This window comes from Salmo trutta, unplaced genomic scaffold, assembly GCF_901001165.1.
Source record: "Salmo trutta unplaced genomic scaffold, fSalTru1.1, whole genome shotgun sequence".
NCBI classification, from domain to species: Eukaryota; Metazoa; Chordata; class Actinopteri; order Salmoniformes; family Salmonidae; genus Salmo; species Salmo trutta.
Window position 1 is genome coordinate 215554 of NW_021822469.1, and position 15163 is coordinate 230716.

General features: G+C 46.9%; 1 protein-coding gene and 1 long non-coding RNA gene across 2 annotated transcripts in view; both read right to left on the minus strand.

Moving 5' to 3' along the window:
* LOC115182364 (WASP homolog-associated protein with actin, membranes and microtubules) overlaps positions 1-15163 on the minus strand; it is a 34421-nt gene that overhangs the window by 7139 nt on the left and 12119 nt on the right. The window contains exons 3-5 of the mRNA XM_029743986.1: positions 12240-12390; positions 9767-9936; positions 2130-2298 (exon numbers count right to left, since the gene is read on the minus strand). Coding sequence (XP_029599846.1) covers positions 2130-2298; positions 9767-9936; positions 12240-12390 — 490 coding nt within the window. The remainder of the gene's footprint in view (positions 1-2129; positions 2299-9766; positions 9937-12239; positions 12391-15163) is intronic.
* Positions 222-1141, minus strand: LOC115182365 (uncharacterized). The gene is made up of 2 exons (XR_003873724.1): positions 902-1141; positions 222-785 (listed from the first exon to the last, which is right to left on the minus strand). It is a non-coding gene; the product is annotated as an uncharacterized LOC115182365 (long non-coding RNA).

Genomic DNA, 15163 nt, shown 5'->3' on the forward strand with positions numbered 1-15163 from the left:
CACCTCCTCCTCTTTCAGCTCAAACACACACACACACCACAATACACCTCCTCCTTCAGCTCAAACACACACACACACCATAATACACCTCCTCCTCTTTCAGCTCAAACACACACACATCATAATACACCTCCTCCTCTTTCAGCTCAAACACACACACCATAATACACCACCTCCTTTTTCAGCTCAAACACACACACACACCATAATACACCACCTCCTTTTTCAGCTCAAACACACACACACACCATAATACACCACCTCCTTTTCAGCTCTGAAACACACATCATAATACACCACCACCTCTTTCAGCTCTGAAACACACACACCATAATACACCACCTCCTCTTTCAGCTCTGCAACACACACCATAATACACCTCTTTCAGCTCTGAAACACACACACACCATAATACACCACCTCCTCTTTCAGCTCTGAAACACACACACACACCATAAGAGACCCCCTCCCCTTTCAGCTCTGAAACACACACCATAATACAGCACCTCCTCTTTCAGCTCTGAAACACACACCACAATACACCACCTCTTTCAGCTCTGAAACACACACCATAATACACCTCCTCCTCTTTCAGCTCAAACACACACACACACCATAATACACCCCCTCCTTTTTCAGCTCAAACACACACACACCATAATACACCACCTCCTTTTCAGCTCTGAAACACACACCATAATACACCTCCTCCTCTTTCAGCTCTGAAACACACACCATAATACACCACCTCCTCTTTCAGCTCTGAAACACACACCATAATACACCTCCTCCTCTTTCAGCTCAAACACACCATAATACACCACCTCCTTTTTCAGCTCTGAAACGCACACCATAATACACCTCCTCCTCTTTCAGCTCTGAAACACACACCATAATACACCTCCTCCTCTTTCAGCTCTGAAACACACACCATAATACACTTCTCTTTCAGCTCTGAAACACACACATCATAATACACCTCCTCCTCTTTCAGCTCCGAAACATTCTCTCAGGTTTTCTCTCATTGATGCCACAGAGTGTGAACTCTTCTAAATCTCTGTTGACACAATCTGATAAGCAGACATCTGTCGCTTCCCATCTCCTCTTCCTCTGTTGTTCTCTCCCTCCCTGTTGCTCCCTTTCTCCCTCTCCTTCCTCTCTCTGTCCCTCCCCCTCTCCTTCCCCCCGCACTCCTCCTCTCCGTTGCTTCTTCTCTCCTTCCCCCTGCACTCCTCTCCCTCCCCCCACTCTGTCGCTCCTTATCTCCCTCCCTCCGCACTCCTCTCTCTGTCGCTCCTTCATTCCCTCCCCCTGCACTCCTCTCTCTGTCGCTCCTTCTCTCCCTCCCCCCCACTCTGTCGTTTCTTCTCTCCCGCACCCCTGCGCTCCTTCTCTCCCTCCTCTGTCACTCCTTCCCCCCGCACTTGTCGCTCCTTCTCTCCCTCCCACTCTCCCTGCACTCCTCTCTGTCGCTCCTTCACTCCCTCCTCTTCTCCGTCGCTCCTTCTCTCCCTCCCCCCGCACTCCTCCTCTCTGTCGCTCCTTCTCTCCCTCCCACTCTCCCTGCACTCCTCTGTCGCTCCTTCACTCCCTCCTCTTCTCCGTCGCTCCTTCTCTCCCTCCCCCCGCACTCCTCTCCCTATTTTGCTCCCACTCTGTCTTTCACCCTCCTCTTTTCTGTTGCTTTCTCTCTCTTTTCATCGGGGAAGAACAATGAAGTGGTAGGGGGTTGCTGCCTTCCTCTCTCATGTTATAAAAATACATCTAGACTCTAGAGCCAAGTACTCTAAGCCATGCCAAGGATGGCAGACACAGAAACACACACACACCCTTGGAAACAAACAGTATTTTCCCCATGGGCAGTAATTAAGGAATTTACATGCAGAAAATATGCTTGTGTGACATTATTTCTCATCCAGTGGCACAGCAGAAGCAGATATCTATCTACGGACAGTAGGGGAAGCTAGGCTGCTCTTCTAGAACCACAGAAATCTGATGTCAATGAGATTTCAGGCTGGCATCTTTAGTCATTTTTAAAACTTTGAACATTTTGCATTGCATTTTGAAAAATCTAAATGTATAGATCTGTGCTTACCGAGCCTGTGTGTGTGCGCGTGTCTGTAACCTACCTTTGATCTGGCGTCGCAGGGTGTCGATCTGAGCGACCAATAGAAGCTCTTCGTTCTTGAGGATCTCAAACTTGACATCGTAGAGTTCTAGCTGAGCCTCATAGTACTGAAGCTCTAGGTTATCTACTGTCTCTGGTCCCCTCTGGTCCTGGCCAGACAGACCTCCCATCTAGGATACAATATAGAAAACTATGGTTATAACAGCTCCAGTATGGTTATAACACTACATAACATAACCTAGAGCTTCAGTACTATGTTATGTAGTGTTATAACCATACTGGAGCTGTTATAACCATAGTTTTCTATATTGTATCCTAGATGGGAGGTCTGTCTGGCCAGGACCAGAGGGGACCAGAGACAGTAGATAACCTAGAGCTTCAGTACTATCTACTGTCTCTGGTCCTGGCCAGACAGACCTCCCATCTAGGATACAATATAGAACACTATGGTTATAACAGCTCCAGTATGGTTATAACACTACATAACATAGTACTGAAGCTCTAGGTTATCTACTGTCTCTGGTCCTGGCTAGACAGACCTCCCATCTAGGATACAATATAGAACACTATGGTTATAACAGCTCCAGTATGGTTATAACACTACATAACATCTAGGATAGAATATAGAACACTATGGTTATAACAGTTCCAGTACGGTTAACAGTCTAGGATAGAATATAGAACACTATGGTTATAACAGCTCCAGTATGGTTATAACTCTATATAACATGACCTAGATCTTAAGTACTATCTACTGTCTCTGGTTCACTCCGGTCCTGGCCAGACAGACCTCCCATCAGGATACAATATCGAACACTATGGTTATAACAGTTCTAGTATGGTTATAACACTATATAACATCTAATATAGAATATTAACTAGAAACTACTGCTGGAGCTTCTGTTCCTCTTATAGAATATTAACTAGAAACTACTGCTGGAGCTCCTGTTCCTCTTATAGAATATTAACTAGAAACTACTGCTGGAGCTCCTGTTCCTCTTATAGAATATTAACTAGAAACTACTGTGGAGCTCCTGTTCCTCTTATAGAATATTAACTAGAAACTACTGTGGAGCTCCTGTTCCTCTTATAGAATATTAACTAGAAACTACTGTGGAGCTCCTGTTCCTCTTATAGAAAATTAACTAGAAACTACTGTGGAGCTCCTGTTCCTCTTATAGAATATTAACTAGAAACTACTGCTGGAGCTCCTGTTCCTCTTCTAGAATATTAAGTAGAAACTACTGCTGGAGCTCCTGTTCCTCTTATAGAATATTAACTAGAAACTACTGTGGAGCTCCTGTTCCTCTTATAGAATATTAACTAGAAACTACTGCTGGAGCTCCTGTTCCTCTTATAGAATATTAACTAGAAACTACTGCTGGAGCTCCTGTTCCTCTTATAGAATATTAACTAGAAACTACTGCTGGAGCTCCTGTTCCTCTTATAGAATATTAACTAGAAACTACTGCTGGAGCTCCTGTCCCTCTTATAGAATATTAACTGGAAACTACTGTGGAGCTCCTGTTCCTCTTATAGAATATTAACTAGAAACTACTGCTGGAGCTCCTGTTCCTCTTATAGAATATTAACTAGAAACTACTGCTGGAGCTCCTGTTCCTCTTATAGAATATTAACTAGAAACTACTGTGGAGCTCCTGTTCCTCTTATAGAATATTAACTAGAAACTACTGTGGAGCTCCTGTTCCTCTTATAGAATATTAACTAGAAACTACTGCTGGAGCTCCTGTCCCTCTTATAGAATATTAACTGGAAACTACTGTGGAGCTCCTGTTCCTCTTATAGAATATTAACTAGAAACTACTGTGGAGCTCCTGTTCCTCTTATAGAATATTAACTAGAAACTACTGTGGAGCTCCTGTTCCTCTTATAGAATATTAACTAGAAACTACTGCTGGAGCTCCTGTTCCTCTTATAGAATATTAACTAGAAACTACTGTGGAGCTCCTGTTCCTCTTATAGAATATTAACTAGAAACTACTGCTGGAGCTCCTGTTCCTCTTATAGAATATTAACTAGAAACTACTGCTGGAGCTCCTGTTCCTCTTATAGAATATTAACTAGAAACTACTGCTGGAGCTCCTGTTCCTCTTATAGAATATTAACTAGAAACTACTGCTGGAGCTCCTGTCCCTCTTATAGAATATTAACTGGAAACTACTGTGGAGCTCCTGTTCCTCTTATAGAATATTAACTAGAAACTACTGCTGGAGCTCCTGTTCCTCTTATAGAATATTAACTAGAAACTACTGCTGGAGCTCCTGTTCCTCTTATAGAATATTAACTAGAAACTACTGTGGAGCTCCTGTTCCTCTTATAGAATATTAACTAGAAACTACTGCTGGAGCTCCTGTCCCTCTTATAGAATATTAACTAGAAACTACTGCTGGAGCTCCTGTTCCTCTTATAGAATATTAACTAGAAACTACTGTGGAGCTCCTGTTCCTCTTATAGAATATTAACTAGAAACTACTGCTGGAGCTCCTGTTCCTCTTATAGAATATTAACTAGAAACTACTGCTGGAGCTCCTGTTCCTCTTATAGAATATTAACTAGAAACTACTGTGGAGCTCCTGTTCCTCTTATAGAATATTAACTAGAAACTACTGCTGGAGCTCCTGTTCCTCTTATAGAATATTAACTAGAAACTACTGCTGGAGCTCCTGTTCCTCTTATAGAATATTAACTAGAAACTACTGCTGGAGCTCCTGTCCCTCTTATAGAATATTAACTGGAAACTACTGTGGAGCTCCTGTTCCTCTTATAGAATATTAACTAGAAACTACTGCTGGAGCTCCTGTTCCTCTTATAGAATATTAACTAGAAACTACTGTGGAGCTCCTGTTCCTCTTATAGAATATTAACTAGAAACTACTGTGGAGCTCCTGTTCCTCTTATAGAATATTAACTAGAAACTACTGCTGGAGCTCCTGTTCCTCTTATAGAATATTAACTAGAAACTACTGCTGGAGCTCCTGTCCCTCTTATAGAATATTAACTGGAAACTACTGTGGAGCTCCTGTTCCTCTTATAGAATATTAACTAGAAACTACTGCTGGAGCTCCTGTTCCTCTTATAGAATATTAACTAGAAACTACTGTGGAGCTCCTGTTCCTCTTATAGAATATTAACTAGAAGCTACTGCTGGAGCTCCTGTTCCTCTTATAGAATATTAACTAGAAACTACTGCTGGAGCTCCTGTTCCTCTTATAGAATATTAACTAGAAACTACTGTGGAGCTCCTGTTCCTCTTATAGAATATTAACTAGAAACTACTGTGGAGCTCCTGTCCCTCTTATAGAATATTAACTAGAAACTACTGCTGGAGCTCCTGTCCCTCTTATAGAATATTAACTAGAAACTACTGTGGAGCTCCTGTTCCTCTTATAGAATATTAACTAGAAACTACTGTGGAGCTCCTGTTCCTCTTATAGAATATTAACTAGAAACTACTGCTGGAGCTCCTGTTCCTCTTATAGAATATTAACTAGAAACTACTGCTGGAGCTCCTGTTCCTCTTATAGAATATTAACTAGAAACTACTGTGGAGCTCCTGTTCCTCTTATAGAATATTAACTAGAAACTACTGCTGGAGCTCCTGTTCCTCTTATAGAATATTAACTAGAAACTACTGCTGGAGCTCCTGTTCCTCTTATAGAATATTAACTAGAAACTACTGCTGGAGCTCCTGTTCCTCTTATAGAATATTAACTAGAAACTACTGCTGGAGCTCCTGTTCCTCTTATAGAATATTAACTAGAAACTACTGTGGAGCTCCTGTTCCTCTTATAGAATATTAACTAGAAACTACTGTGGAGCTCCTGTGCCTCTTCTACAATATTAACTAGAAACTACTGTGGAGCTCCTGTTCCTCTTATAGAATATTAACTAGAAACTACTGCTGGAGCTCCTGTTCCTCTTATAGAATATTAACTAGAAACTACTGTGGAGCTCCGCTGCACCCAAAATGAGTACAAGCACCTATTACAGTACAAGTCAAGCACTGAATATAGTACTGCTAGTCTCAGCACTTCCAGACCTAAGACAACAGGAACATTGTTAATGTGGGAGAGAACCCGTCTGCAGAGGGAGACTATAGTACTGACACTAAGTGGTCAAAACGGGGGTTCTGACATCACTAAAACAGACAGAGGCTGGATACAGATACTGATGGTTATCACCTGGGGTAGTCTGGAGGAGGAACAAACACACCTGGTTAGGAGAGGGGCTGGCTAGAGGAGTAGCCGCACAGTATAGTACCTCTGATGCAATATTTTATTATGGCCTGGCTTACACCTTCTCACTGGGTCACTAATATATCTAGAATGAACTGGACAACAGTTTTACCACGAGGGTTAGCTATAGATATTCCATACAGAAGTCCATATATTTAGACAGATCAAATCTCTTGACCTGTTTTCTTACAATGTGATGTCAAACAATATGTTTCTGCATATCGATGTTGGATGAAAATCTCTGGTCTCCAAAAGATACATTTTTCAGGAAATGGAAAAAACGGTTCTTATTTTCCATTAAGAAACAACAAAGTTCTGAAAGTTGAGAAGCTATTTTCTTGTTCCTAGAGTTGTGAGATGTTCAGAATCCAGACTAGTGTTGGTAGTTGACACATGTAGACATACAGCTGGAGGGGTGTCTGTCTGTCTGTCTGGGGAATTCTCTGTTCACACTCAGCTCTATAGAAAGATCAAAGACCCGGAAAGAGAGAGACAGCGCTACAGACACAGCTACAGACAGAGAGACACAACTACAGACAGACAGAGACACCGCTACAGACAGAGAGAAAGACACAGCTACAGACAGACAGACACAGCTACAGACAGAGAGAAAGACACAGCTACAGACAGAGAGAAAGACACAGCTACAGACAGAGAGAGAGAGACACAGCTACAGACACGGCTACAGACAGAGCCAGAGACACGGCCACAGACAGAGACACAGCTACAGACACAGCTACAGACAGAGAGAGAGACACGGCTACAGACACGGCTACAGACAGAGCCAGAGACACGGCCACAGACACGGCCACAGACACAGCTACAGACAGAGACACTGCTACAGACAGAGAGAAAGACACAGCTACATACAGAGAGAAAGACACAGCTACAGACACAGCTACAGACAGAGAGAAAGACACAGCTACAGACAGAAAGACACAGCTACAGACACAGCTACAGACAGAGAGAAAGACACAGCTACAGACAGAGAGAAAGACACAGCTACAGACAGAGACACCGCTACAGACAGAGAGAAAGACACAGCTACAGACAGAGAGAGAGACAGAGCTACAGACAGAGAGAGACACACAGCTACAGACAGAGAGAGAGAGACACAGCTACAGACACGGCTACAGACAGAGCCAGAGACACGGCCACAGACACGGCCACAGACAGAGACACAGATACAGACAGAGAGACACGGCTACAGACACGGCAACAGACACGGCTACGGACAGAGCCAGAGACACGGCTACAGACACAGCCACAGACACGGCTACAGACAGAGACATGGCCACAGACACGGCCACAGACAGAGACACAGCTACAGACAGAGAGACACGGCTACAGACACGGCTACAGACAGAGCCAGAGACACGGCTACAGACAGAGCCAGAGACACGGCTACAGACAGAGCCAGAGACACGGCTACAGACACGGCTACAGACAGAGCCAGAGACACGGCTACAGACACGGCTACAGACAGAGCCAGAGACACGGCTACAGACAGAGCCAGAGACACGGCTACAGACAGAGCCAGAGACACGCCTACAGACACGGCTACAGACAGAGCCAGAGACACGGCTACAGACACGGCTACAGACAGAGCCAGAGACACGGCCACAGACACGGCAACAGACACGGCCACATACACGGCTACAGACACGGCTACAGACAGAGCCAGAGACACGGCTACAGACACGGCAACAGACACGGCCACATACACGGCTACAGACACGGCCAGAGACAGAGACACAGCTACAGACAGAGAGAGAGACACGGCTACAGACACGGCTACAGACACGGCTACAGACACCCCCAGGGAATCTGATCAGATAAGAATACTAATTCAGAGAATGGCCTCTTAAAACCTGTTGAGGCCAGGGGGCAGTATTGAGAATTTTGGAAAAAAATATGTGCACATTTTTAACTGCCTCCTACACCAACTCAGAAGCTAGAATATGCATATTATTGTTCAGGTTTGGATAGAAAACACTCTGAATTTTCTAAAACAGTTTGAATGGTGTCTGTAAGTATAACAAAACTCATATTGCAGGCAAAAACCTGTGAAAAATAGATTAAAAAAAAAAAGAGAATTTTGTGACTGTACTATTTAGTGTCATTGTTTTAAAGATACCACAGTGAGAAAGGATTCAGTTCGCAACTCCTACTGCTTCCACTAGATGTCAACGATCTTTAGAAAGTTGTTGGAAGCATCTGTCATGAATACAGACCGAATTAGAATGCTTACAAGTTGACACGTCATCACTTCATTTTTTGCGCCTGCGCATGAATCTGAGAAGAGTGTCTTTGTCATTATCGTTTATTCTAGACACTTGATAGGTTGTGTGAAAATATTACCGATGTTTACTGATGTTTCACGTTAAAAATGGACCAAAAGATTAATGCTAAACAACGTTTGACATGTTTGAACAAACATAAATAGATTATTTACTAGGTTTTTTTTAGCTTTTCGGCGTGACTTTACACTGCCCACCTCATTTTGTGGGAGCCTACTGAACGCTAACTATTTGGACATAAATTATGAACTTTGTCAAAAGAAACCACATTTGTTCTGGACCTGGGATCGCTGGCAGCGCCTTCTGATGGAGATAATCAAAGGTAAGGGGATATTTAGAATGTTATTATCGATATTAGATGATGCTAATGCTAACGGTATAGCATAGCTTAGCTTAGCTTAGCTTAGCTTATAGCTTAGCTTATGTTGTTAGCATAGTACCCAGTTTATAGCAAAATGTGATTTCCCAGTAAAGTTATTTTGAGATCTGGCCATTCGGTAGCAATTACGAGATGATAATATATTATTCTTTGAATGACAATATTATAATTTACCAATGTTTTCGAATAGTAATTCCGTGATTTGTAATGCTGGATTCACTGGGAGCATTCGAGCCGAAAAAAATTCTGAATTTCACCGCGACTGTAAATGCTGTTTTTGGATATAAATATGAACTTGATGGAACTAAAAATGCATGTATTGTCTAACATAATGTCCTATGAGTGTCATCTGATGCAGATTGTCAAAGGTAAGTGCATAATTCTAGCTAGTTTTCTGTCTGTTGATGCCCTTCTTTGAATTGGCTAAACATTACATGCAGCTATTGTCAATGTACTCTCCTCACATAACCTAACTTTATGCATTCTCCGTAAAGCCTCTGAAAATCGGACAGCGTGGTTAGATTTAGGAGATATATCTTTCAAATGGAGGAAAATAGTTGATTATTTGATTATTTGAAATGATTACTCTTGCAGTTTTGAATTCCCCGCCATGGTCACATGACAATGAATCCCATTACCGGGATAAGATCCTGCCCCCTGGCCTCAACAGGTTTTAAAACAAACACACACACACACACACTACCTTCTCTCTGATGGTGTGTTTCTTGCGGTGCAGACACATCTCAGTAGCTCTCATGTGTTGCAGGGTCTCTTTAGCCAGCAGGAAACGCAGCTTCTCCAGTCTAGGAGCTGCTGAGGCCCAGGAAGCCTGGCCAAAACCACGCTTATCCTCCTCCATCACACGCAGCATACCTGGCCACACAGATCAACCACACAGACAGGTACATTTGGCACAGGGTTTCCCCTATATGCACCTGAGAGGGTCTGGAGAGCTGCTCTAAAGGAGGGGGGGCACCTGAGAGGGTCTGGAGAGCTGCTCTAAAGGAGGAGGGGGGGGGCAACTGAGAGGGTCTGGAGAGCTGCTCTAAAGGAGGAGGGGGGGAACAGAGGGTCTGGAGAGCTGCTCTAAAGGAGGAGGGGGGGCAGCTGAGAGGGTCTGGAGAGCTGCTCTAAAGGAGGGGGGGCACCTGAGAGGGTCTGGAGAGCTGCTCTAAAGGAGGAGGGGGGGGCACCTGAGAGGGTCTGGAGAGCTGCTCCAAGGGGGGGAGGGGGGGGCAACTGAGAGGGTCTGGAGAGCTGCTCTAAAGGAGGAGGGGGGGGCAACTGAGAGGGTCTGGAGAGCTGCTCTAAAGGAGGAGGGGGGGGGGGCAACTGAGAGGGTCTGGAGAGCTGCTCTAAAGGAGGAGGGGGGGAACAGAGGGTCTGGAGAGCTGCTCTAAAGGAGGAGGGGGGTCAGCTGAGAGGGTCTGGAGAGCTGCTCTAAAGGAGGGGGGCACCTGAGAGGGTCTGGAGAGCTGCTCTAAAGGAGGAGGGGGGGGGCACCTGAGAGGGTCTGGAGAGCTGCTCTAAAGGAGGAGGGGGGGGCACCTGAGAGGGTCTGGAGAGCTGCTCTAAAGGGGGGGGCAACTGAGAGGGTCTGGAGAGCTGCTCTAAAGGAGGAGGGGGGGGGGCAACTGAGAGGGTCTGGAGAGCTGCTCTAAAGGAGGAGGGGGGGAACAGAGGGTCTGGAGAGCTGCTCTAAAGGAGGAGGGGGGTCAGTTGAGAGGGTCTGGAGAGCTGCTCTAAAGGAGGGGGGGCACCTGAGAGGGTCTGGAGAGCTGCTCTAAAGGAGGAGGGGGGGGCACCTGAGAGGGTCTGGAGAGCTGCTCTAAAGGGGGGGGCAACTGAGAGGGTCTGGAGAGCTGCTCCAAGGGGGGGAGGGGGGGGGCAACTGAGAGGGTCTGGAGAGCTGCTCTAAAGGAGGAGGGGGGGGGCAACTGAGAGGGTCTGGAGAGCTGCTCTAAAGGAGGAGGGGGGGGGGGCAACTGAGAGGGTCTGGAGAGCTGCTCTAAAGGAGGAGGGGGGGAACAGAGGGTCTGGAGAGCTGCTCTAAAGGAGGAGGGGGGTCAGCTGAGAGGGTCTGGAGAGCTGCTCTAAAGGAGGGGGGGCACCTGAGAGGGTCTGGAGAGCTGCTCTAAAGGAGGAGGGGGGGGCACCTGAGAGGGTCTGGAGAGCTGCTCCAAGGGGGGGAGGGGGGGGGCAACTGAGAGGGTCTGGAGAGCTGCTCTAAAGGAGGAGGGGGGGGGCAACTGAGAGGGTCTGGAGAGCTGCTCTAAAGGAGGAGGGGGGGGCAACTGAGAGGGTCTGGAGAGCTGCTCTAAAGGAGGAGGGGGGGAACAGAGGGTCTGGAGAGCTGCTCTAAAGGAGGAGGGGGGTCAGCTGAGAGGGTCTGGAGAGCTGCTCTAAAGGAGGGGGGGCACCTGAGAGGGTCTGGAGAGCTGCTCTAAAGGAGGAGGGGGGGGCACCTGAGAGGGTCTGGAGAGCTGCTCTAAAGGAGGAGGGGGGGGCACCTGAGAGGGTCTGGAGAGCTGCTCCAAGGGGGGGAGGGGGGGGGCAACTGAGAGGGTCTGGAGAGCTGCCTTAAAGGAGGAGGGGGGGGCAACTGAGAGGGTCTGGAGAGCTGCTCTAAAGGAGGAGGGGGGGGGGGGCACCTGAGAGGGTCTGGAGAGCTGCTCCAAGGGGGGGGGGGGCAACTGAGAGGGTCTGGAGAGCTGCTCTAAAGGAGGAGGGGGGGAACAGAGGGTCTGGAGAGCTGCTCTAAAGGAGGAGGGGGGGTGAAACGGAGAGGGTCTGGAGAGCTGCTCTAAAGGAGGGGGGGGTCAGTTGAGAGGGTCTGGAGAGCTGCTCTAAAGGAGGAGGGGGGGAACAGAGGGTCTGGAGAGCTGCTCTAAAGGAGGAGGGGGGGAACAGAGGGTCTGGAGAGCTGCTCTAAAGGAGGAGGGGGGGGCAGCTGAGAGGGTCTGGAGAGCTGCTCTAAAGGAGGGGGGGCAGCTGAGAGGGTCTGGAGAGCTGCTCTAAAGGGGGTGGGGCAGCTGAGAGGGTCTGGAGAGCTGCTCTAAAGGGGGAGACAGCTGAGAGGGTCTGGAGAGCTGCTATAAGGGGCTCTTAATGCTTCACACACATACACACACACACACACACACACACACACACACACACACACAGTCTCTCTCTACCTCCAAGGGCTTTAGAAGTTTCTATGAAGTAGCTGACTGTGATGTCCTGTATGGAGGAGACTGCATCCTCTCCTCTCCTCCTCCACTCCTCCGCCTCTCTCTCCAGTGCTGCTATCCTCTTAGGACCCAGCTCCTCCTCATCCAGAGACTTCTGATAGGGGCCAGGAGAGAACAGAAGAAAGGCTTTACATTCTAGAACAGCGACATCGGGGGGATTAGAACAGCGACATCGGGGGGTTTAGAACAGCGACATCGGGGGGATTAGAACAGCGACATCGAGGGGGTTAGAACAGCGACATCGGGGGGGGGTTAGAACAGCGACATCGGGGGGATTTAGAACAGCGACATCGGGGGGATTTAGAACAGCGACATCGGGGGGATTTAGAACAGCGACATCGGGGGGATTTAGAACAGCGACATCGGGGGGGGTTAGAACAGCGACATCGGGGGGATTTAGAACAGCGACATCGGGGGGGTTAGAACAGCGACATCGGGGGGATTAGGACCCAGCTCCTCCTCCAGACACACTGTGGCTGCGTTTAGACAGGCAGACCAATTCTTTTACAATATTCTTTTCATTAATTGTTTTTTTGACTGATCAGATCAGCGTCACCAATTATTTGGCCTGCCTGTTTTAAACACAGTAAGAGGGACACAGACATACACTATATGACCAAAAGTATTTGGACAACTGTCGTCCAAAATCATGGGCATTAATATGGAGTTGGTCCCCCCTTTGCTGCTGTAATAACAGCCTCCACTCTTCTGGGAAGGCTTTCCACTAGATGTTGGAACATTGCTGCGGGGACTTGCTTCCATTCAGCCACAAAAGCATTAGTGAGGTCGGGCACCGATGTTAGGCGAATCGGCCTGCTCGCAGTCGGCGTTCCAATTCATCACAAAGGTGTTCGATTGGGTTGAGGTCAGGGCTCCTGTACAGGCCAGTCAAGTTCTTCCACACCAATTTTGACCATCCATTTTTGTACGGACCTCGCTTTGTGCACGGGGGCATTGTCATGCTGAAACAGGAAATGGCTTTGCCAAAATGTTTGCTAGAATGTCATTGTATGCTGTAGCGTTAAGATCTCTCTCACTGGAACGAAGTGACCAAAACTATGAAAAACAGCTCCCGAACATTATTCCTCCTCCACCAAACTTTACAGTTGGCACTGTGCATTCGGGCAGGTGGTGTTCTCCTGGCATCCGCCAAACCCAGATTCGTCCGTCGGACTGCCAGATGGCGAAGCGTGATTCATTACTCCAGAGAATGCACTTCCACTGCTCCAGAGTCCAATGGCGGCGAGCTTTACACCAATCCAGCCGACGCTTGGCATTGCTCATGGTGATCTTAAGCTTATGTGTGCGGCTGCTCGGCCATGGAAACCCATTTCATGAAGCTCCCGACGAACAGTTATTGTGCTGAAGCAGTTTGGAACTTGGTAGTGACTGTTGCAACCGAGGACAGAGATTATTTACGCGCTACGTGCTTCAGCACTCCCGTTCTGTGAGCTTGTGTGGCCTTTGACGAACTGACTTGTTGGAAAGGTGGCATCCTATGACGGTGCCACGTTGAAAGTCACTGAGATCTTCATTAAGGCCATTCTACTGACAATGTTTTTTATGGAGTTTGCATGGCTGTGTACTCAATTTTATACACCTGTCAGCAACGGGTGTGGCTGAAATACCTGAATCCACAAATTTGAAAGGGTGTCCACATACTTTTGTATACATGTTGCATAAGGGTTTAGGACAAAACCACTGAAAGTCAGGGTCTCTCATCACCATGTTGAAACAACACAGCTTTTCCCCCTCACGTTTCAAAAAGTGAAATTAGAGGTATTCACAAATGAGTTGATTTGGGCACAAAATTAGATGAACATGATAATAGAATTCAAAACGTTGATTATTTGTCTTCTGTGAACGTGGCAGAGCATATTTTTATTCTAAATGAGTGAAATGTGGCATTGACCTCAGCTTAGTGATGGAGACCAGAGCAGTTGGATTCTGGCTATATTCCACCTTTTATCAAAAACTCATGAGCAGACAGTGTGTCTCTGGTTCACGATAAATTACAACCAATCAGTGTGTGTGTACGACCGTGTGTTTCTGCGTAGTGTGTTTCTGCGTAGTGTGTGTCGGCGTAGTGTGTTTCTGCGTAGTGTGTGTCGGCGTAGTGTGTTTCTGCGTAGTGTGTTTCTGAATAGTGTGTTTCTGCGTAGTGTGTTTCTGCGTAGTGTGTGTCGGCGTAGTGTGTTTCTGCGTAGTGTGTTTCTGCGTAGTGTGTGTCGGCGTAGTGTGTTTCTGCGTAGTGTGTGTCGGCGTAGTGTGTTTCTGCGTAGTGTGTTTCTGCGTAGTGTGTGTCGGCATAGTGTGTTTCTGCGTAGTGTGTTTCTGCGTAGTGTGTTTCTGCGTAGTGTGTTTCTGCGTAGTGTGTTTCTGCGTAGTGTGTGTCGGCGTAGTGTGTGTCGGCGTAGTGTGTTTCTGCGTAGTGTGTTTCTGTGTAGTGTGTGTCGGCGTAGTGTGTTTCTGCGTAGTGTGTGTCGGCGTAGTGTGTTTCTGCGTAGTGTGTGTTGGCGTAGTGTGTTTCTGCGTAGTGTTTCTGTGTAGTGTGTGTCGGCGTAGTGTGTTTCTGCGTAGTGTGTGTCGGCATAGTGTGTTTCTGCGTAGTGTGTTTCTGTGTAATGTGTGTCGGCGTAGTGTGTTTCTGAGTAGTGTGTGTCGGCGTAGTGTGTTTCTGAGTAGTGTGTGTCGGCGTAGTGTGTTTCTGCGTAGTGTGTTTCTGCGTAGTGTGTTTCTGCGTAGTGTGTGTCGGCGTAGTGTGTTTCTGCGTAGTGTGTGTCGGCGTAGTGTGTTTCTGCGTAGTGTGTGTCGGCGTAGTGTGTTTCTGCGTAGTGTGTTTCTGCGTAGTGTGTGTCGGCGTAGTG